The following is a 21,830-nucleotide window of genomic DNA, read 5'->3' on the forward strand; positions in this document are numbered from 1 at the left end:
TCAATCTACTATTGAAAAAAAAAAAGAAAAAGAGGAACCATGCACATGTGTCCCAGCCCCCCACGCACACACTCCTGGGGGCAAAACAGAGTTTAGTAGAAGTGTTTTATTTGGGAAAAGTTTGGGGGAGTGTGGGTGGACCAGGAGATATATTACTCCCCAGGGCCCACCTCACCTTGGTGGGTTCAGCATAAGGCTCCCTCATGCTGCACCATCTCAGCTGAAGCAGCTTTTCTGTCACACTAGGGCAGGCATCTGTACTGAGGACCCTGGCCCTGTTCTGATCCAGAGGTGAGGTGGGGGAAGGAACGATCTCCCTCTTCCCCACCATCCAGGTCATGTGCTGGGCAGCTCACTGAGGCTGGGATTCCCCTTCATTGTCATTGCCTTCTCCAGGTGTAGCTGTCTGAGAGTCTGGGGGCAGCTGGCTCTAGAGACAGGAAGGAAAGGGGTCCTGCTGCAGAGTCTTGCAGAAGTTGGGGGTTTTAGCCCCAGTCTTGAGGACCTAGCAGACCCCTTTGTGGTCATTCCTAAGGAGAAACTTCAGCCTTTATTGTGGGCTCTGCCTGCCTGGTTTGAATCCTGGCTCTGCCTCTGACTTGGAAGAGATACTTGACCTCCATTCCCACATCTCTAGTGGGATGAGTGTAGGGTGGGTGGCTGGGTTGAATGAGTTGAGTAAAGCCCTGAGAACAGCCAGGCACTTAACATCTAGTATAAGCCTCTACCCCCTAGACCCCTCCCCCTCCCACTGCTGTCGAGCTTTCCCCCAAAGTCTGCACCCCATTACTCTACCTGCCTCTCACCTATGGGCTCCTTTTGCTTCAATATGAATTTCCTTGGAGCAGGTAGCAGAAGCCCACCAACACCTTTTTCTCTTTAGGACTTTGGTTTCATGACCCTATGTCTACCTCACAGGTCAGTGTTTTGCAGGTTAAATATCAAACCATAGCCACATAGGGAAACCCGGACACAGATACCCCACCCCATGGTCTCCAGGAAGGGAAGTCTGGGGCTTGCTTAGTATTCTCAAACCTGATCTGCAGTTGGGAGGCTGTGCTCACCTGGAAACCAGGCTGGCTGGAGCTCAGGTGGGTGTGCAGCAGAGCAGCCACCTCATCCTGCTCGGCCTCCAGGGCAATGGCCAGGGCACTGGTGCCCTCCTGAGGAAAATTTAGACATCAGGTCCCTAAGCCACCATGGGCACACATACACCCTACCATTCAGCACCATGACAGTGGCTCACATTGTCAAGGATGGCAGGGTCACAGCCTGGCTGGGCCAGCAGCAACCGAACAGTGTCTAGTCGTCCATACTCGCTGGCACACATCAGTGCTGTGGCCCCATCTGCATCCTGTGCATTCACATCAGCCCCACACTCCAGCAGGGCTGCCACCATGTCTTGGCGGCCATGACTGATGGCCAGCATGAGGGCTGTCTGTCCTGTCTAGGGAACAAGGAAGAAGTGGGGAAGGAAGGTGAGAAGCTGCACTTAATGTAAAAGCAATCCTAATCTCAGCCTAGTGGGGATGTCCACACACCTGGCTGGCTTTGGCATTTACATCACCCATTCTGAAGAGTCTCTGGACCACTGCCATGTCCTCCGGTCCCACAGAGGTGAGTGCAGCCAACATGAGTGCAGAATAGCCAGCTCGGTTCTGGCGGTTGACCTCACAGACCCCTGTTGAGGGAGAGGGGTGATCAGGCAACAGGTCCATATCGGCAACTCAGCCTTGTCCACACCTCCCTCCAGGGCCTCAGTTCTTTTTCTGCCTAGTGGCAGTCACCCTTTTGCCCTTTGCCTCCCCCCAATAACTATATGGCTCTTCCCCCAGGGTTTCTCATCTCAACTCAGTAAGTCCTTCCCTGACTCCCTATTTCAAACTGGTCTTGTTTTGTTGGCTGTTATATCCCTCAGTGCTCTGAACAATACCTGACACCGTAGGTGCTCAAAAAACATTTGTTGACAGACTGAATGGATGTCTGTTCTGATGACTAACATCCACCAAGCCATTATCATTACTGCCCTGGAGAATGACCAGCCACCATCCTGGTCTCAGTCCACTCCACTTTCCATGCAGCAGCCAGAAGCAGTGTTTCGGAAAGGTTTTGGCCCAGTCACCTGCCTATAAAATGCCTCTGGTTTCCCCCCTTGCTCCTGGAATGCAGGCCCTGGCCCACCATGACTTATGAGACTATTAAATAGCTTCTGATCTTTCCTGGGGGTGTTTTGTTTTCTGGTGCTGGGGATGCAACCCAAGGCCTAGTGCATGCTAAGCAAGTGCTCTATCACACTATAAGCCCACCCCTGATCTTTTCTCAGAAATCTTCAGCACCCCCACACCAGTCTGTGTTATGGGTTGAATTATGTCCCATAAAAAGATGTTGAAGTTCTACCCCACCCCCAGTACTAATGAATGTTAACTTATTTGGAAATAGCCTATGCAGATGTAATCAAGTTAAGCTGAGGTAGTTATGGTATGCCCTAATCCACTATGACTGATGTCCCTTATTAAGGAGGAGAAACAGACAATGCCATATAATGATGAAGCAGAAATTGAGGGTAAGCTACTACAAGCCACAGAGTACCAGAAGCTAGGAGAAAGGCTTGGAACATATTTTCCCTCCAATCCCCAAGCAGGAACCAATCCTGCTTACACACCTTGGTTTCAGATTCCTGAGCTAAAAGTAAATAAGTTGTTGAATTAAGCTCACATCATGGGGCTGGGGATGTGGCTCAAGGGGAAGCTCGCTCACCTAGCGTGAGGCACTGAGTTTGATTCTCAGCACCACGTAAAAATAAAAAATAAAGATATTGTGTCCACCTAAAACTAAAAATAAATACTTAAGAAAAAAAAAAACTCACATGGTGGTACTTGATGGCAGTCCCAGAAATAAAGCCTGACTGATGCTGCTCAGAACTAAACACATCAGCTTGGTTTCCTTGGTCAGTTCTGTTGCCATCCAGGCCCTCTTCATTGGGACTACATGTACTGGAGTGGGTTTTGGTTTTGGGAGTTTGTTTGGCATTGGGGATTGGACCCAGAGGCACTTGACCACTGAGCTACATCCCCAGCTTTTTATTTTGAGACAGGGTCTCACAGAGACTGGCTTCAAACTTGGGACCCTCCTGCCTCAGCCTCCTAAGTGGCTGAGATGATAGATGTATGCCACTACATCCAGCTGGAGTGGCTGTTTTTGTGCCTGTTTCCCCAACATTCTGGAAGCTCCTTGAAGATAGAGATGGTTTGAGGAGCTGTACAGCTGGGAGGAACATATCATGGGGGGTCTGAAGTAAGGAGCTGGATCAGGGATGTGAAGGAGGGACTTTGAAGCTATGGACTGGGGAGTAAAAGGGTTAAGTTAAGAGGAAACCTGAGGGTATAGCTCAGTGGTAGAACACTTGCCTAGCATGCACAAAGCCCTGGGTTTGGACCTCAGCACCACAAAATATTAAAAATTGGGTGTTGTAGTTCAATGGTGTGCCATGTGGATGTTGTTTTTTCCACAGGTTTCTATGACACAGTGGAGAATGTCAGGTGGAAAGAGGGACACAAAAATGTGCAGAGTGGGGTCTCCTTCTGCAGGCTAGCCACAGGACCAACCCATCTTTTTTTTTTTCCTTTTTTAATATTTTATTTATTTTTTAGTTTTCGGCAGACACAACATCTTTGTTTGTAAGTGGTGCTGAGGATCAAACCTGGGCAGCACGCATGCCAGGTGAGCGCGCTACCGCTTGAGCCACATCCCCAGCCCTGGACCAACCCATCTTAACCTCTTTCCTTTCCCTTCCCAGCTGCCCCTGAGACTTCTCCTGAAGGATCACCTTTTTTGTTTTTTCCTTTGAGACACTTTTTGTCTCACTAAGTTGCTGAGGTTGGCTTTGAACTTGGGAATCTCCTGCTTCAGTATCCCAAGCTGCTGAGACTATAGGTGTGCACCACCATGCCCAGCCCATTTTTTGTGGTTTTTGTGTATGTGTGTGGTGCTGGGGATTGAACCTCACAATTCCAGGCAAGTGCACTAGCACCGAGTTACACCCAAGGATCAGCCCATTTCTTGATCTCATCCCCTGGTTGTTTTGTCACGGCCATTATCCCTATCTGGAATTATTTAATAGTTGTCTATCTCTACTCCCCACCATTACCCACAGAGCCATTCATTGATGTTCTGTTTCAACAAATACTGGAGCATTTACAGTGTGCCACACTGGGGTTAGTCCAGCATGCAGTGAGATGAGGGGTACAGGGGGAGGAGTTCATGACAGGCCAAAGCTGGAACAGCTAGGAGGCAAGGAAACAAGGGGCGAGGTAACAAAATGAAGTAGAAGCATTTGGTTTTTTTGGGGGGAGGGGCGGGGTACAAAGGATTAAACCCAGGGGCACTTGACCTCTGAGCCATATCCCAGCCCTTTTGAGATAGGGTCTTGCTCACTAAATTGCTGAGGGCCAAAGTTGCTGAGGCTGGCCTTGAACTTCTAATGCTCCTCCCTCAACCTCCAGAGTTACTGGGTGTGCACCACTGCACCTGGCAAATATTTGTTAATTCTCCCCATTAAGAACCAAGGGTTATTGGGGTTTGGAACCAGAGCTAGTGAGCTGAGAAGTTAAGATGTGAGCGTCATGAGGAGAGGTCATGGGAAGTGAGACTGGAGGGGACACAGTTACTGATATCAAGGTCAAGGGAGGGTAACAGGCCACGGCACTGGGAAGCCAGAAGGTTTGGAGAATCAGGAGGATAATGAAACTGGAAGTGCGGACAGTGGTTGGTGTGGTCCACCATCACATCTGTGTTTGGTCTCCCGTGGAGAATCTCACACCCATTAGGCTCCCAGTGAATGTCTGTGCACCCTGCAGTATCCAGGGCTGTGGATCCCTACAGAAGATGCAGCCAGGATGAGCGAGCAGGAGGCAGATGAGTGGGGATAGCATCCCTGTCTGGGAGGACAGTCAGAGCCCTGCCCTGGAGGCTGGGCATTGGGAATCAAGAACTCAGGGAATGCCAGGGCTGGAGATTGAGGGACAGAAGGCATGGTGGCCACATACTGACCTACTACATGCTCAGCACCTTTTACATGTCATTTCAGCTGCCCAGGAGGAGTGGCATTGCCATCCCCATTTCACAGATGAGCATGCTTAAGGCTGGTGAGATTAAGTCCTAAAATGAGGTCTGTCAAATCCAAAAGCTGGGAGGAAGGTCAGGGCAGAGCTGAGGGTTATGGTGGAATCAAAATGACCTTGGCAATCAATCCATCCATGATTGAGGAAGAGCCAGTGGTGCCCCCTGCCGGCCATCCCTTTCCTACAGTTTTCCTCCAGGGTCCTCTAGCCTGAATGGGCTCTGGCCCTGCCCTCTATGGGTCCCCCATTCCCTGGTCTCCCACCCACCCTTCCTTGACTCTGACCCGTATCCAGCAGCAGGCTCGAGATGGCCAGGTTCCCATGGGACACACTGTAGTGCAGCGCGGTGTTCCCATTACCATCCGCCAGGTTTACCACATGTGCCAGTAGGTCGCTTCCCAGATGCCCTACCCCTTGTAACACCCCAGCTACGGTCTCAGCCTGAGAGCGCCGCTGACTGGACACTCGAAACCACTCCTGGGCCACAAGGCGCGCCGCATTCTGCCGTGACAGGGACAAAGATGTCAGTGACTTCCCAGGACAGGTTGGCAGAGGGAAGGTGTAGGGCAGGGCTGGCAGGGACAGAAGATCACTGCTGGTGAGTAGAAGGGAAATGGGAACCCAGATGGAGGGTTGGGAGCACACCCCTTTCAAAGAAGTGCGGTCAGTGGGGTTCCCAGGCTCAAGGGGACACAGGTCCTGCTCTTCTGGGGAAGGATCTGTGGGAAGAATCCATGGAAGAACTTGGAGTGGGGGAAGGAGGGAGCTCCTTTGGAAAACAAAAAAGGTTTGAAGGTTTGAGAGAGAGGTCCCTGGCGAGAGGGGACTGGTCTTGGGACTCCTATTTTAGGAAACTCGTCTCGCTTACCTAAGAGGGCCTAAGAAGTCACTGGTGGGGCCGCACGGTCCCCATGGGAAGGGTTTCCCTTTACTCACGCCATCACGGGCAATTCCGCGAGGTCGGCCCAGCTGGCGGTGCAGCGCAGCGCACGCCTCTCTTAAACGGGGGCTCAGCTCGCACCTGCGGAGGAGGCGAGGCGGGGTGCAGTTCAGCCGCTATGCGAGGCAGCAGTGACCTGAAGGAGTGCAACCGCCTCCACTCCAGACCTCTGGCACCTCTCACCTCCCCTGTGTTCCTGGCTGAGGTACTGCCTCTGTCTCAGGCTCTGGGTCCAGGAAGTCCCCGCTGCTGGGAGGACCAGGGGTGCCAGAGTCGGATCCTCCGCTGCTATCCTCCCCGGAACCTGAAGAGCTATTCCTCGGAGGCTCTGTGGCTCCCTCTTCGCTGTCGCTGTCGCTGTCGCTGGCATCCTCGCTGGAGGAGCTCTCATACCTGGGGGCGGGGTGGGAGGCGTCGCTGAGCCTCCCCTGTGGGCTCATTCTGGCTGTGGGCTCATTCTGGAGTGCTGAGAGGTGGGAGTAGCTGTCACCATTTTATAGGTGAAGGAATTGAGGGTTGCTAAAACCACGCTGCGAGCAGAGAGGCAGAAAGGGATTCACACCCCTTCCAGGTCCCCGCAGCCACTGCCACGTGAAAGGGGGAAAGCGCTCACTCTCCGTTGAGGACACCAACGAATTGGAGGCTCTTGGGTCCAGGACTGGGTTGAGCGCCAGGTGTACCGTCTCTCTTCTTCATGATAGATTTGAGGATACCTGGCAGAGATCACAGAGGACGTTAAGTTTGGGTTCAGAGTGGCCAGGTCAGAGCTCAGCGAGGGGTTGGGACTCACCCGCGGGGGCCGTGGCCTGGTCTCCAACGGTGGGTCCGGGCGGGTTTTCCAGAGTCAGGGAGGTGGCCTCCGCTGGGGGCTCCGTCTGTATAGCCTTCTCAGCACAATCCCACAGAGTTTGAGTGGCAGCCTCGCGTGGCTGAGAAGTGGCCGCCGCCGCGATAGCAGCAGCCTCGCGGGCATTCTCCAGCTCCTGCAGCCGGCCGCGCAAAAGCTCGCTCACCCCGCGCTGGTGCTCCAGGCTGGCGCGTAGCAGCTCCAGCTCGCGCTCAGCGACCTCAGGGAGCCCCAGCAGCTCATTGGTCACCCACGCGTCCGCCTCAACGGTCTTGGGAGCCGCCTCTACGCCGACCTCCCGGGTCTCCGGAACTGCCTGGGCACCCGCCTCTTCGATCTCAGGCACGGCCTCGGTGCCCACTTCCCGGGTCTGGGGTGCTCCATCGGGAGTCCCGGAGGGCCCGTCAAAGAGCTGGAGCGCGCCCTCGCTGTGCCTCGCAGCCAAACCGTCGGGGTGGTCAGCCCGGGGGCTGGCTTTAGGGCGGACGCCGCGCTCGGAGGTGGCCAGGCGCTCAGTGAGCCGCCTCAGCTGGGCGAGCTTGTCCGGGCGCGCCTCGACCTCCCTATCGGGTTCGGATTGCGCGCGCCCCGCCAGAAGACGCGCTTTCTCGGCGCGCAGCGTGCGCACCTGCTCCTGCAGCTCCGGCAGCGCGCGTGCCTGATCCTCAAGCTCGCGCAGGCGCCGCAGAGCCGCGGCCATCTGCTCGCGCACCAGCTGCAGTTGCGCTGGGCCAGGTGAAGCGGGGGCGGGTTTGTGGGCAGGGCTGGGGGCGGGGCTGCTACGGCCGGACCCGCGGGGGCTAAGCCGGACCGCGCGGGAGGGGCTGAGAGAGCGCTCGTATGCCTGCGCCAACTCCAGCCGCCGGCTCGTCTCCAGCAGCGTGTGCTCTACGCGCGGGTTACGCACGAGTGAGCCCGGCGAAAGCGGCGGCAACTGGAGCCCCAGGGGCGCCCGAGGGGAGAGTGCGCCCGAAGCTCCACCGTCATCACTGGCCAGGGACTCGCTGGATGTCCAGGCGCCTGGACTTCGCGCGCCCGCGAGGCCGGACCGGGGCGCGCGAGGACGGCGCGTGAGCTGGGGTCCCAGGGTTCGGCGGCTGGTGGGGCCGCGCTCCAGCTCCTCCACGTACTTAAGGAAGTCCAGGTCCAAGTGGAAGCCATAGGGCGTCTCCACAGAGTAGGGCGAGCTCGGGCTGCGGGCACCCCCAGTGGGCCCAGGGAACAGACAAGGGGCTCCCAGGTCTGCGGGAATGACAGGAGTGTGGTGGTCAGGCCAAGGAAACCCCGGAGAGAAGAGACAGAAGCCTCACCAGGATTCTGCACACCTGCCATTGCGCATACCCACACCCCAGGCTGGCACGTCCATCTGCACCCAAATAGTCACGCACTCACGAGTCTATTGAGCGACTACTGGGTACCAAGCACTTTTCTAGACTGAGCCCTCTGGTAGGGAAAAGATAAATAAACACAATCATTCCAGACGGTGAGAAGGGCAATAGTAATAATAGCGTCTAAATGAATCACTGGAGGGAAGGAAATTGGCCCTGGTATTAGAGAAGGATTCCTGTGGAGGGAACCTAAAAGTTGAACACTGCATGATAAGATCTAAGCAGCTGCAGGCAGAAGGTCAAGAAGAAAACAGTCCATAAAGACCCTGGGGTAGGGGTGGGCAGAGCCAGCTAGGGTAACAGTGGGGTGTTCCCAGCAGGGAAGGAAGAAGGTGCAGTGGAGGGAGAGAAAGGGTAAAGGCCAGACTGCAGAGTCCTCCAGGGCCACCTTGGAGAGTTGGGATTTTAGTCAAGTTGTGATAGGGTGCCATGGGTGGGTTTTAAGCAGGGTCATGGGGTTGTTCAGTGGGCCTTTGGAAAGGGCCTGTTTTAAAGGAAGGAACTGTAAGGCCGGGTCCACACACAGGAGCACCAAGTGTGGATCTCTGCATATCATATATTCCATTTTGCACACTCACCAGGCAGGTTCTGATTCAGGGCAAACTTGGCCATGTTTCCTGGAGTAGCTGCCAGGCACACCCTGAAAAAGGACCCCAGAGAGATGAGGGTGAGGTCCCAGCCCTGTCCCTGCAGCTTGAGCCTACCCATGGGCTTTTCTCCACCTACCCGTCCACTCATCTCAAGCACAGACTCTCTCCCTCCTCCTCCCTCTCAAAGACCTTGAACAGTGGATTAAATGAATGTAGGGATCCCCACGTCTCAGATCTGAGCAAGAAGGAGGCAGGAAAGGCATAAAATGATGAAGAAAACAAGAGCCTCTGGGAGTGGGGGAGGCATTCCAGACCCACTGGGTTTTCTGTCAATCCCTGGGGAAAATTAGAAAGTTATGCTCAAGAGCATGTGGGCTGCAATCCTTTAGAAAAGAAAGGGGAAAGTTGGAAGATCGAGGGCTTGTTAAAATCTCATCTGGTGAGATTGTGCAGATTAAAAAAAAAAAAAAGATTTCTTGGGGCTGGGGATACAGCTCAGTGGTACATTTTTTTTATTGAGAGAAATGTAAACAAGATATAAGTGCACATCTGGATTTTTGCACAGAGGGACTCTTCTAGGAATGATGGAGAATTGTGGGCCGGTTGCAACCAGTGAATACCTCTCTCTCTGAAAAATGTCTCCAGTGGAGCACCACAGGCTCTTTCCTTGGCTTGTAAGAGTCTATAATAGAACCAAAAGTACTTTGATGATCAAAGCTGTAACTATATGTGGGGAATGGGAGGAGGGTGACACTTTAGGTGACACAATGGAGTGAAGGAGGTTGAGTCATATCTAATAATGTGACATTTAATGAAGACAAATATTGAGTCCACAATTTTGGTTCAAAAAACACAGGATGGCTAGGTGCGTGCGCAGGCATGTACCTCTAATTCCAGCTACTTGGATGGCAAATTGGAAACCAGTCCGTCTCCAACTTCATGAGACCCTGTCTCAAAAATTAAAAAGAGGGTTAGGGATATAGCTTGGTTGATAAAGTTCTTGCTTTGAATGCACAAGGTTCTAATCCCCAGCACCACATTTAAAAAAAAAATGCCCCTGTGGTGGGCTCAATAACACATTGAAGGCAATGAATGAAGAAAAAAAAATCAAAAAGCTGAAGATATAGCTCAGTGATAAAGCACCCCTGGGTTCAATCCACAGTACCCTACACAAAGCACTGAATGGGGCCAGGCATAGTGGTGCACTCCTGTAATCCCAGCTACTCTGGAGGCTGAGGCAGGAGGATGGCAAGGTCTAGGCCAATCTGGGCAACTTAGTCAGACCCTGACTCAAAATAAAATATATATATAAAAAAAAAAGGACTGGTGGTATAGCTCAGTGATAGAGCACTCGTGGCTAAATCCCTAGTTGAGGGGAAAAGAGAAGGGGAAGACTGGGGTTGTGGCTCAGAGGTGGAGCATTCGCCTAGCATGTGTGAGTTACTGGGTTTGATCCTCAGCACCACATAAAAATAAAGATATTGTGTCCACATATAACTAAAAAATAAATATTAAGATATGTTTAAAAAGAAAAGAGAAGGAGAAGAAGGGAGGAGGGGTAGAAGGGGGATGAAGAAGGAGTTGTTGTGGAAGAAAAAAGGGTGGGGGTGTAGCTCAGTAGTAAGGTGCTTGCCTAGCATTCATGAGGCCCAGAGTTGGTCCCTAGCACCCATACACATAGATGGGGTTTTGGAGAGCCCACATAGAAAACCCTCAGGAATAGGAAGCAGCTTGTATCAGTGCCTACTGTATGCCCTTCCTGATTAAATGTAACCCCTGATTAAATATAACTGCAAGACAGATGTTATCATTTACGTTTTACAGATGGGCAAACTGAGGCATAGAGCAATTAAGCCATTGACTGTAAGAAAACACATATTGGGCTCTCCCACCTTCTAGAGACCCCTTGCCAGCAGAACCCAGCACAACTTCTCACTACCCCTTGTCTACCCAGCTCTCCACTGGTACCAGTCAGACCCAATCCATTCTCCCCCTGGCCCACTGGGCATCTGTTCTAACCACCTGGCAACCTCCTAGTCGCCCCTTCCAGCCTTTTGCATTCTGATGGCTAACTATGTGCCTAACACCACCAGCCACTTGGCACCATCTGCCTGCCAGACTCATCACCCTGACCTACTGCAGGGGGACCCCCTTCCACTCCCCATCTGTGTCCAGCCTTAGTCCCTGACATCTCCCTCCAAGACCAGGAAGGGCTCCTTCCAGTCCCCAGGCAGCTGTTTCCTGTCCCCTCACACCGGCACAAGGGGCGGGCCAGCAGGGCAGCAGGTCATCACTGAGGACAGCCAGTACCTCTCACAACTTGTTTTCAGGAAATTGCTAGGGAAGAAACAGGTTTTGGAAAAAGCCTATATTAGGGTCTGGATCTGCCTCTCACACAGCTGGTGCATGACTGAATGGGGTCAGCCCCCTCCTCCAGTGACCTGGCCACACCCAATCTGGGGCTCTGGGAATGGAAAACACAGCTGTGGTCATCCCTAAGACCTAAACCAGCTGGAGCAGCTGGATCCAGAAGCTGAACTGAATAATGGGTGGATGGCCCCAGTACGGTAAATAACCACAACAACACTTTTGCATCTATTATGGGCCAAATTCTTATTCTAAGGAATTTATGACTATTAACTTTTTTTTTTTTTTTTTTCTGGTACCGGGAGTGGATCCAAGGGCCAGGCACATAGCTAGGCAAGTGCTCTACCACTAAGTTACATACCTGGCCCTTTATTTACGTATTTATTTATTTGAGACAGAGTCTTGCTAATTTTGCTCAGGCTGGCCTCGGACTTGGGACCCTCCTGCCTCAGTTTCCCCAGATACTGAGCTTACAGGATTGCGCCATATTACCACTATAATTGCCTGCCTTCTAGAAGGAACTCCTTCCCGTCCCCAGAGCTGAGACCTTTCCAGCCTGCACCGGTCAGTTCCTGCCTGTGTCCCTAACTGAGGTCTAGGGGACGGTGGAGGGACAGACCCACAACCAGGCTGCCCTAGAGGCCGCAGACTGACTGGAGTGGAGCTGGTAGCCGCCCTCTCCTCCGCTGCCCGCCCTGGCTGTCACAGCTAGATCCGGATCCTCCGCCGGAGACCCCTTATTAGGCCGTCAGAGCTGACGCCACACGCCCCCATTCCCGCCCCTGAGACTATTTCCAGATGCGGAGCTGCATCTGAAACCTGAGGGAGAGCGGACGCGGCAGGCCATGCGGGTCCGGGTCCAGCCCTCCCGGACTGAGGCCCCGGTGGTGGCACCCTCTCAGGTCCCCGAGGTGGGGGTGGGGGCTGATGACGCGGGAGAGGAGGGCGCCCGGGTCAGAAGCCCCCACCGCTGCCACCCGCAGGTCAGGTCGGCCTTGCAGAGACAAGGGCAGTTTCCTACAGGAAACGCCGCCGGGCGGTCCCATCCGCTGCCCATTGTCCGCGGGTCCCCGGCCGTCGGTCCCTCCCCCCAACACCGTTTCCGCCTCCCCCCACCGCACCCCGCCGCCACCCGCACCCATCACCGAGCCGGAGGCTGGTCTGGGTCCCCAAGCCCACCGGGAGCGACTCGGGAAGAGCCCGTGGTGGCCTGGGGCACGAGGAGGCGAGCAAGCCCCGCAGGTGGCTCTTGAGGAACGAGAGGGGGATGTCCTGAACCCAGAGCCCCGCTGCCCGCCTGGCTCGCTACCACCGGGGCTCCCCAGGTCCGAGGAGTCCCCGTCGGAGGACACAGCGCCCACCCGTCGCAGCACGCCGAGCCCGCGACGGACTGGAAGTGCAGCGCCCTCCCTTCCCGAAGCGTCCCCTGATCCCCTCCAGGTCCCCAAGGGTGTCCCCGCAAGCTGGCGCTTTACCTGAAGCGGCAGCCCTGGCCTCGCCCGCACCCGAGCCCACCCCCTCGAAGCTCGGGGACGGGTTATCAAGGCCTTGACCCTAACTGACGGCCACACCAGCCAACCAGCTCCCGTGGCTTCCTAGCTGTCCAATGGTGAGGCGGGGTGGGCTCTGTGGGCAGGGCTGGGACCGTGGGGCGCGGCTGGGGGTGGGTCCTGTGGGACTGCTGGAGGGCTGGGGGAGGAGGCAGTTGTGCCCTAAGGGCGGCTAAATTCCGCCCAGCCCAGGACCAAGAAGCATGGATTTGATCCACGGGACACCAGGGGGAGCCACAGGAAGACTCTCAGCAGAAAATAAACGGGTGTGATTTGTTTGACTGGTACTCAATTCCCAAGGTCTCTGTGAGATACCCCATCCTTCCCATTGCAGGGCCTTTGCATATGCTGTCCCGCCTTTGAAACATTCTTACTTGCACACGCTCTTGTAACCACCTTCCCTGATTTTTTTTTTTTTGGGGGGGGGACGTGGCTCAAGCGGTAGCGCGCTCGCCTGGCATGCGTGGGGCCCAGGTTCCATCCTTAGCACCACACACAAACAAAGATGTTGTGTCCGCCGAAAACTAAATAATAAATATTAAAAAATTCTCTCTCTAACGGCCTAAGTTGCCGCTCCCCAATCTCTTTCCCCCTCTCTCCCTTGCTCCCTCTCTCCCACTCACTTCTCTCTCTCTCTCTCTCTCTCTCTCTCTCTCTCTCTCTCTCTCTCTCTCTCGCTCTGGTATAATAGGGATTGAACCCAGGATCACTCTACCTCTGAACTACATCCCCTTTATTCATTTATTATTTTTAAAATTTTGAGACAAGGTCTCCCTAAGTTGCTTAGGCTAGGCTTGAACTTGTGATCCTCCTTCCTCAGCCTCCCAAGTAGCTGGGATGAGTAGCTGGGATTACAGATGTGCACTCCTCACTGGCTCTGATAGCTATTTCCATCGTGTGAAAAACAAAAGTCTATATGTATTTGCTTGCCATCTGTCTCTCCCACTAACATATCAACATCAAATATCACAGAAATGGGGGAACTGATTGGTTTTGGTCACTGCTTTATTCAGTGCACCGGGCACATAAGTAGGTGCTTCATAAATGCTTGTTGAAATAGCTATCTAAAATTACATTTAACTTTTTAAACCCTTGGGCATATATTATGATCTAAAATGACTATATTGATCTTTTTCTGTCAATTTAACATTTGTTGAGTACCTACTGAGTGCCAGGTTTCTGAGGGGATACAATTTGTGCTATCCTGTACCTTTCAAGCTAAGGTTCATGTTAAACTAAGAATTATGTTAAGGAGTGTCAGAGGGTAGTCTGTAGGAGGAAAAAAGTTGGAGGCAAGGTCCTGACCTAGCCTGAGAAGGAGGACATAGAACTTGGGGAGAAGGTTCTAGAAGGCAGCCTGCAGAGTGACACTTGAGGAAAGGTGATCTACCAGAACTGCACAAGCAAAGGAAAAAAAGGAGGTGAAGTTTACATATGGGGACCTTTAGGGCACAGGGCTGCTTTAAAGTAACTCAGACCTTAATAAATTAAGGTTCATCTGGAGGCAGGAGTTTATGTTCCCAAGATGCTTCTGTGTGACCCAGTTCCCCTCTGTGTTGAGGTACTGCAGTGAGACCCCAATAGTATGTCAACATATATTTTCATATCTAGTTCTCTTTTTTCACAGAATTCCTGGGCTATTTTCATTATTGGATAAACCAGAAAATTCTGTCACATTTCCCCGTGGAAATTCCATGGGAATTTAGAAAAACATTCTTATTGCAAAATAGAGCACTTGCTTAGCAATGTATGAAGCCCTGGGTCCAATCAATCCTCAACACCAAAATAATAATAATAATTTTTAAAAAATATTTATTTTTTAGTTCTAGGTGGACACAATATCTTTATTTTGTTTTTTTGTGGTGCTGAGAATCGAACCCAGTGCCTCACGCATGCTAGGCAAGCGCGCTATACCATTTGAGCCACATCCCCAGCTCCAAATAATAATAATTTTGAAATAAAATGAACACATGTGAACACACACAGAGCCAGATCTATGAAACCAGATAAATCAAATTTATATGGCTCAAGGAGTTACTCTAAAGTGGAGTTCTCCAGGGGTGATTTTTCCCTGAGGGGACATTTGGCAACTTCTAGAGTGTTATTTGTTTGGTTGGTTTTGGTTTTGTGTGGTTCCCCCCAGCCTTGGGATGCTGGGGATGGACCCCAGGCCCTCACCCATGTCAGACGCTCTGTCACTGAACCACACCCCCAGCTCTAGAGGCAGTTTTGATTTTCGTGACTAGGGAAGAGGGTAGAACCCAGGGGTGCAACTAAACATTGCCCAATGCACAGGGCAGCTCCCCCAACCAAGGATTATCTGACCCAAATACGGCTAATGCTAAGTTTGAGTTTATAAGGTAAGCAGCATTATAAATCGCACCCAGGTCCTCAATTAGCACTTTGCCAGCTACCCCAGAAATCCTCCAGGGACGTGTGCATCCCAATCACAGCTGCCCTGACCCAGGTGACCAATGTGACTCTTGCTTCTCTCCCACTGGGGATCCAGCCCAGGGCCTTGCCCCTGCTAGTCAAGCGCTCTGTCACTGAGTTACAAACCGCCTTTCGGTCTCATTGCATTCACAGATTCTCCTCTATCCCTTGCCTTGATAATAATGAATGGATTTCACAACCCTGGCTGTCTATCCAGAAGCATTTCCATATGTTGTTGATCCTACACCCATAGCGCAGGTAGTCAGCATTCTCCTCTGTCCTACGCATCCCCTACAAATTGGCAGTTGCTTTTAGAACTGGGATGTGAGTCTGATTGGATCCCTTTGGTGTGACCACAGGCGTCTGTCTGGGGTACATTCAGCAGGAGGCTGTGGATGTCTGACTTTCTTTTTTCTTGAAGCTAGTAGCCACTGAGGATCAACTCATTGGGAGTTGCAAAAGAATGACCTCTTTTGCATTTCTTCCTCACCTATTAGCATGAGTTCTTTCTTTACAATATTATTCCCTTATGTACTATTTGGTTACTCCAAGGTAGCTTCATAGTGGGAAGCTAAGAGTTTGATTCTTTCCCTTTTTATACTCATTTTCAAAACATTATAGTCCATTCCCCACCGCCCTTTAACCAAGGGCTTAATTTCCATGGTTTTTGTTAGCTGTAGTCAACCACCATCCAAAATGTTCAATGGAAAATTCCAGAAGTAAATGATTTATAAAATTTAATTTGTGTACTGCTCTGAGCAGCATGATGAAATCTCATGCCATTTACTCTGTTCTGCTGGAGACATGATCATCCAGTGTATCCATGTTGTATACACTACCTGCCCATTTGTCACTTTGTAGAAGTTATCGGATTGATTTTTGTAGTATATCACAGAACTTATGTCCAAATAATTCTTTTTTTAAAAAAGAGAGAGAGAGAGAGAATTTTAATATTTATTTTTTTAGTTTTCGGCGGACACAACATCTTTGTATGTGGTGCTGAGGATTGAACCCCTGCCAGGTGAGCGCTTGAGCCACATCCCCAGCCCAAATAATTCTTATTTTACTAAATAAGGACACCAATCTGCAAGAGTAGGAAGGCTTGCAATTTTTATAGTATATTTTTATAATTGATCTATTATTAGTTGTTGCCTAATTTATAAATTGAACTTTGTCAGAAGTATGTATGTATGAATAAGAAAAAAAAAACATAAAGTGGGCTTGGCACTATCTTCAGTTTCAGACACCTACACGGGTCTTGGAACATACTCCCCTCAGATAAAGGGGAACTGTAGTACTGAATGGATTCCCCATCCCCCTCTGAAGGTAGTGAATTACGTGGTTTTGTTTTTGTTTCTGTTTTTCAGTATGGAAAAAAATCACTGACATACACCTTCAGCCCAGTTTTTATTTATTTTGAGACAGGGTTCACTAAATTGCCCAGGCTGACCTTGATCTTGCCATCCTGTCTCAACCTCCCAAGTCACTGTGATTACAGGCCTGCATCACTTTGCCTGGCTGAATCAGTGTTTTTTTGTTTTTTTTTTTTTTAATTTTTTGGTACCAGGGATTGAATTCAGGGGCATTTAACCACTGAGCCACATCCCCAGCCCTTTTTTATTTTTTATTTTGAGACACGGCCTCACTGAATTGCTGAAGCTGGCTTTGAACTTGCAATCCTCCCGCATCCGTCTCATAAGCTGCTGGGATTCGAGTGTGCTTGGTTGTTTTTTTAATCATTATGAACTTATGGATTTAAACACGTTGTGCCTCACTTCTTTGGAGTCGCCCTTGCCGATGCCCTCATCAAGCCAACGGGATGCTCTTCAGGTTGGCACCTGTTGAAGCCACTCTGAGAACCTTGGGAAAGTTTTCTTTGCTCTCCGGCACCACCGCAGAACAAAACAAAACCCTTGCTGCCTCCTTAGCGTGGGCAAGGTCCCTTGGATTCCCAGCACTCCAAAGCAAAAGAAAAACCTTGGTCACGGAGTGAGAGGAACTGAAGGTGAATCTGAGCTCTCAGCAGACCACGGATTTCTGATGTGTCCTGCAAGACCGTGCCATCCTGTGGTTGGAGATAGGTGACAGGGAGAAGGGACTGTACCTGGGTGAGGAGAAGAGGTGTCATGATCTTAGGCCTCTTCAATTATGTCTTTTTTTTACCCCAACTGGATTCCTAACACCCTTCGTGTTCATGGTGGAAAAATGAGACTCTTTTCTGTCCCACCACATCCCAGCGGAGGCTCGAGTCAGAAGAGTAAAGGAGAGAGGAGGCTGCTGGCTACTCCCGACGGCCTGTGAGGCCCTCGGAAGCCACTTTCAGCCCCTTCACCATTTCAAGGACCTCCTAGAAACTCCAGAGCACCCCTCGCCCACGTCTGGAATGCCCAGCTGCCCCAGAGAGGCCATACCTGCCTCTCCACGTGTCCCCTGCCCCCAGCCTGCGGGCGGAGGCTCCTGGTCGGTGCTTCAAAGGGCATCTCTACCCACTGGCTGCTGCCTGGCTTCACCCCTCTCCCCAGGCTCCAAATCCAGCTGCTGCGTGTCTTGTTAGTTTCACCCCCTGCCTCCCACCTCCCGCATCATCCCTGCGCGCACCCCACCCTGCTGCCCTCCTGCCCCACGCCCCCAGCTTTGAATAATTGATCTCTTTCCCCATACAGAAGCCCGCTGGGTTTCCTCTGCCCTGAAGGTCAGAAAGCAAGACTTGATGCCAGGGAGGAGCACCAAGCCTGACCCTCCCTCTGCCTTTCTCGGTTAATGGCAACTCTGTCCTTCCAGCCGTGCCGGCCAACAGCACCAGGATCACCACAGGGCTCTCTTTCTCTTTCCCCTATGTTTAAATAAACCAGCAAATCTCGTGGGCTCCATTTTGATTTCTCACCCCCCAGCCATTTCTCACCACTTCCAGGCTCCCACCTTGGTCCAGCCCCCATGATTGTATGTCTGGACCGGTGAAGTCGCCTCCTTCCTCATCACCTAGATTCCACGTTTCACCCCCACGTGTCAGCCAGGAGGAGTCTTATCATCTAAGCTTTATCATGTTTCCATGGCTCCCACCAATAATTGGTAAAAGCCTAAGTCCCTCCAGTGGCCTGTAAGGATCTGCCCCATCACCTCCCTGCCATCTCTCTTCCCTCTCTACTCCTTACTCTCTACTCCAGTCACTCAGGCCTCCTTGCTTTTCCTCCAACAGACACACACACACATCTGCCTCAGGATCTTTGCACTGGCAAGTTTCTCTCCTGGGAATGTTCTTGAACTTTCACACCTTCACCTCCCTGCTCCAACACCCTCTTCTCAGTGAGATCTGGTCGCTCTATTTTACATCTTTTCATACATACTTTCTCCCATGCGTATCTCCCTCCTTGGGTTAATTTTTCTCTTTAGTGTTTATCACCATGTAACATGCTGTATATTTCCCTAACTTATCTTGTCTGTTTGTTTTTTTCTACACAGTAACTGTGTCAGCTCCATTAGGGTAAAGACCTTTGTCTCAGGTGCTTGGAACAGGGCCTGGTGGCGCAGCAAAGGTGCTTCATCAGTGTTAGATGGATGGATGAATGAAAGCATGCACTGCTGTTAAACATGAGATGGCTTGAAAGCAGGAGGAAGTAGGGGTTTGGTGAAAGAACTTGCCAATCACTGCTTCCATTCCCCCCTTGGCTCTGCCTCAGAAATCTCTAGATCATCTTCCCCAAGGCTGTCTCCGGTGGATCTGCCGCCTTCAGAAGCCGAGGTAGCGCCGGTCCTTCCTGTAGCCTGGGAACAGCAGTGCGCCTGGGGCACCGCCACAGCTGTCGTCGGATTTGCCACCAGGGGGCGCCTCTGTCCCTGTTATATCCCGGGGGCCCCCTGACCCTGTGAATGCGTGTGAGAAAGAATCCTCCAAGGAAACCAATAGCAAAACGTCGTATCTTGTTTTTATCCTTATCGTCATAAAAATAACCACTAAACTTCTAAAGAGATTAGCATTCATTATATAAAATTAGGAAATTCTGAAGAAGTTAAAAAAATCCCTGCACTAAGAACCTAACCACTCCCAGAAACTCAGGATCACCTCTACCAAGACTGTACTTTGCTTATTGTCATTTGCAAAACCGAAACTTTTATTTTGGAGAATTTTTAACAACAAAAAGTAGAGAAATGTACTTACTGCTACTAAGCGGACTCTTAAAAATGCTTAAATGCTCAATTTTATATTACGTATATTTTGCCACAATAAAAAAAAACAACAGAGAAGAGGTTTTAAAAAATAAACATCCTGTGCCCATTTCTTAGCTTCAACAATAACCGACTCAATTTTGTGCCAGGTGTGGTGGAGCTCACCTGTCATTCCAGAAACTGGGGTAGACAGAGGCAGGAGAATGGCAAGTGACCAGCCTGGGCAATTTAGTAAGACTCTGTCTCAAAATAAAAATAGGAAAGGGCTGGGGGTGTAGCTCAGTGGTAGAGCACCCCTGGGCTAAATCCTCAGGACCACTTAAATAAATAAATAAAAAGGACTGGAGATGTGACTCAGGAGTGCAGTGCACCCTGGGCCCAGTCGCCAGTAGCATGCACAAAAAGGTACTCATAATAGCATAAATGTAGTTTTAAAACTGTGTTTATTCAGTAAATGTTCGCATTTTCTCATTTTCAACCATCTCATCAATGCTCTAATTCACTTTGTGACTGTGTTTGCCCGCCAGGGCTGTCATGATCAAACACCACAGACGGCAAGCCTCAAATAACAGAAATGAATTTTTTTTTCATAGTTCTGGGAATTCTAAGAGCAGCAGTGCTCCCTTCTGATGAGCACTTGGTCTCAGCACGCAGGTGGCCATGTCCTCACTGTCCTCTTCATGTGCCCTCCCTGGGTGCTGACTCAGAGAAAGAGAAAGATCTTTGTTCTGTTTTGGTTTTGCTGGGGATCAGACCCAGGGCCTCATGCACACTAGGCAAAGGCTCTACCTCCGAGCTGCTTCCCCAGCCCTGGTGTCTCTTCTTATAAGGTCACTAATCCTATCAGATTAGGGACTCCATCCTTATGGTCTCCTTTAGCCTCCTTAGAGGCCCAGTCTCTACATACAGTCACCTCTCCTGGGGGACTGGCTCCAGGACCCCTGTGCCCCCCACCCCCCGCTTTATATAACAATCTTCTGATGCTCAGGTCCCTTACATAAAATGACACAGTGTGTGCAGAGAGCCTACACAAGCCTCCTGTAGACTTTAAATCACCTCCAGATGATTTATAATGCTGGAAATAATTGTTGCACTGTGTTGTTCAGAGAGAAGAGGAAAAGTCTATACATGTTCCCTACAGACACATGGTTTTCCCTGAGGACTTTGAAAGTTGGTTGAATGCAGGGGCTGGGGTTGTGGCTCGCCTAGCACTTGTGAGTCCCTGGGTTCAATCCTCAGCACCATATAAAAGTAAATAAACAAAATAAAGGTGCTCTGTACAACTAAAAAATAAATATTTAAAAAAAAAAAAAAGAAAGTTGGGCTGGAGCTGTAGCTCAGTGGTAGAGCGCTTGCCTAGCATGTGTGAGGCCCTGGGTTCAATCCTCATCGTCACATAAAAATAAATAAAAAATAAAGGTCCATTAACAACTAAAAATAAATAAATAAACAAAAAGAAAGTTGGTTGAATCCATGGGTGCAGAACCCACCGATACGGAGGGCTTTGTACAGCTGATATTGGGCGCTGGGGTTTCAATATGTGAATTTGAGGGGAACAGAGACACCAAGCGCAGAACACTGTTTGTTTTATTGTTCTGGAGATCGTTGGACTCAGAATCACAAGGTACCTAGCCATGGCACTTAGCTGAAATGCCTTTTAAATATCTCCCGACCTAAAAATTCTCTCCTCACCTGTTTTCCAATGTCTTTGTTAGAGAAATCAGGTTTGGGTGTTGAGCGAGAGGCAGCCTTCACAGTGGCTGTGTTCCTCATGATCCAGTTGCACAAGACCACCATCAGGGACTGTGTAGCCGCCGACACAGGTCGCGGTCGAGGGCCTCCTCCCCTGGCAGGGGCGGTACAAGGACCACTAGCTTCTAGAGGAGGCCCAGCTCTGGCGGGTGTGGTTTCAACAGCACATACCTGTAATTCCAGCTGCTCAGGAGGCTGAGGAAGGAGGATCCCCAGTTAAAAGCCAGCCTCAGCAACAGTGAGGCCCTGTGGCCATCCAGCCGAGCTGGTGATCTATGCTGGCTTCACAAATCTGACTATTCCAATAACGTAAGTCAAGGGTGAGAGAAAGCAGGCAAACACACAGGGGTGCCTTTTCCAGCTGCGAGGTGGCTCTCCAGCCTTGTGGAAAGAGAGTGCCACTGGAATTCTTTATTCTTACACAGGGGACACACAAGGGGAGTTTCCATGGGGCAGTCTATCCCCAAAAGGGCAAAGTGGTAGGATTTCAAAGGAACAGGTGAGGGCTGGGGATGTGGCTCAAGCGGTATCGCACTTGCCTGGCATGCGTGCGGCCCCGGGTTCGATCCTCAGCACCACATACAAACAAAGATGTTGTGTCTGCCAAATACTAAAAAGTAAATATTAAAAAAAAAAATTCAAAGGAACAGGTGAGTGTAGCTCAACTCCAACAGGTGAC

General features: G+C 50.9%; 1 protein-coding gene across 5 annotated transcripts; it reads right to left on the reverse strand.

Annotated features, from left to right (window-relative positions):
- Positions 1-91: 91 nt before the first annotated feature.
- On the reverse strand, positions 92-12,861 carry Kank3 (KN motif and ankyrin repeat domains 3). Of its 5 annotated transcripts, XM_078035285.1 has the most exons (13): positions 12,728-12,753; positions 9,771-9,832; positions 9,506-9,567; positions 8,874-8,935; positions 6,851-8,149; positions 6,674-6,773; positions 6,244-6,453; positions 6,057-6,141; positions 5,405-5,621; positions 1,542-1,681; positions 1,247-1,447; positions 1,065-1,163; positions 92-430 (listed from the first exon to the last, which is right to left on the reverse strand). In XM_078035285.1, exons 4-13 carry the CDS (start codon positions 8,905-8,907, stop codon positions 353-355), a joined length of 2,463 nt encoding a protein of 820 aa, XP_077891411.1. In that variant the 5' UTR covers positions 8,908-8,935; positions 9,506-9,567; positions 9,771-9,832; positions 12,728-12,753; the 3' UTR covers positions 92-352. The 5 variants fall into 5 exon arrangements, with proteins under 5 accessions (XP_077891411.1, XP_013216943.2, XP_013216945.2 ...); XM_013361489.4 differs by lacking the exon at positions 9,506-9,567 and having other exon boundaries at positions 12,728-12,783; XM_013361491.4 differs by lacking the exons at positions 9,506-9,567; positions 9,771-9,832 and having other exon boundaries at positions 12,728-12,861.
- Between the last annotated feature and the right edge of the window lie 8,969 nt (positions 12,862-21,830).

This window comes from Ictidomys tridecemlineatus, chromosome 2 (assembly GCF_052094955.1).
Source record: "Ictidomys tridecemlineatus isolate mIctTri1 chromosome 2, mIctTri1.hap1, whole genome shotgun sequence".
Lineage (NCBI taxonomy): Eukaryota > Metazoa > Chordata > Mammalia > Rodentia > Sciuridae > Ictidomys > Ictidomys tridecemlineatus.

Coding starts and splice junctions, on each gene's coding strand:
- Kank3 (XM_013361491.4), bottom strand. CDS start 8,907: ATGGCCAAGTTTGCCCTGAATCAGAACCTGCCTG. Junction 1,682..5,404: donor GAGCCTGCTGCTGGATACGG/GTCAGAGTCAAG, acceptor CTCCCTCAACAG/GGGTCTGTGAGGTCAACCGC. Junction 1,164..1,246: donor ACCCTGCCATCCTTGACAAT/GTGAGCCACTGT, acceptor AATTTTCCTCAG/GAGGGCACCAGTGCCCTGGC.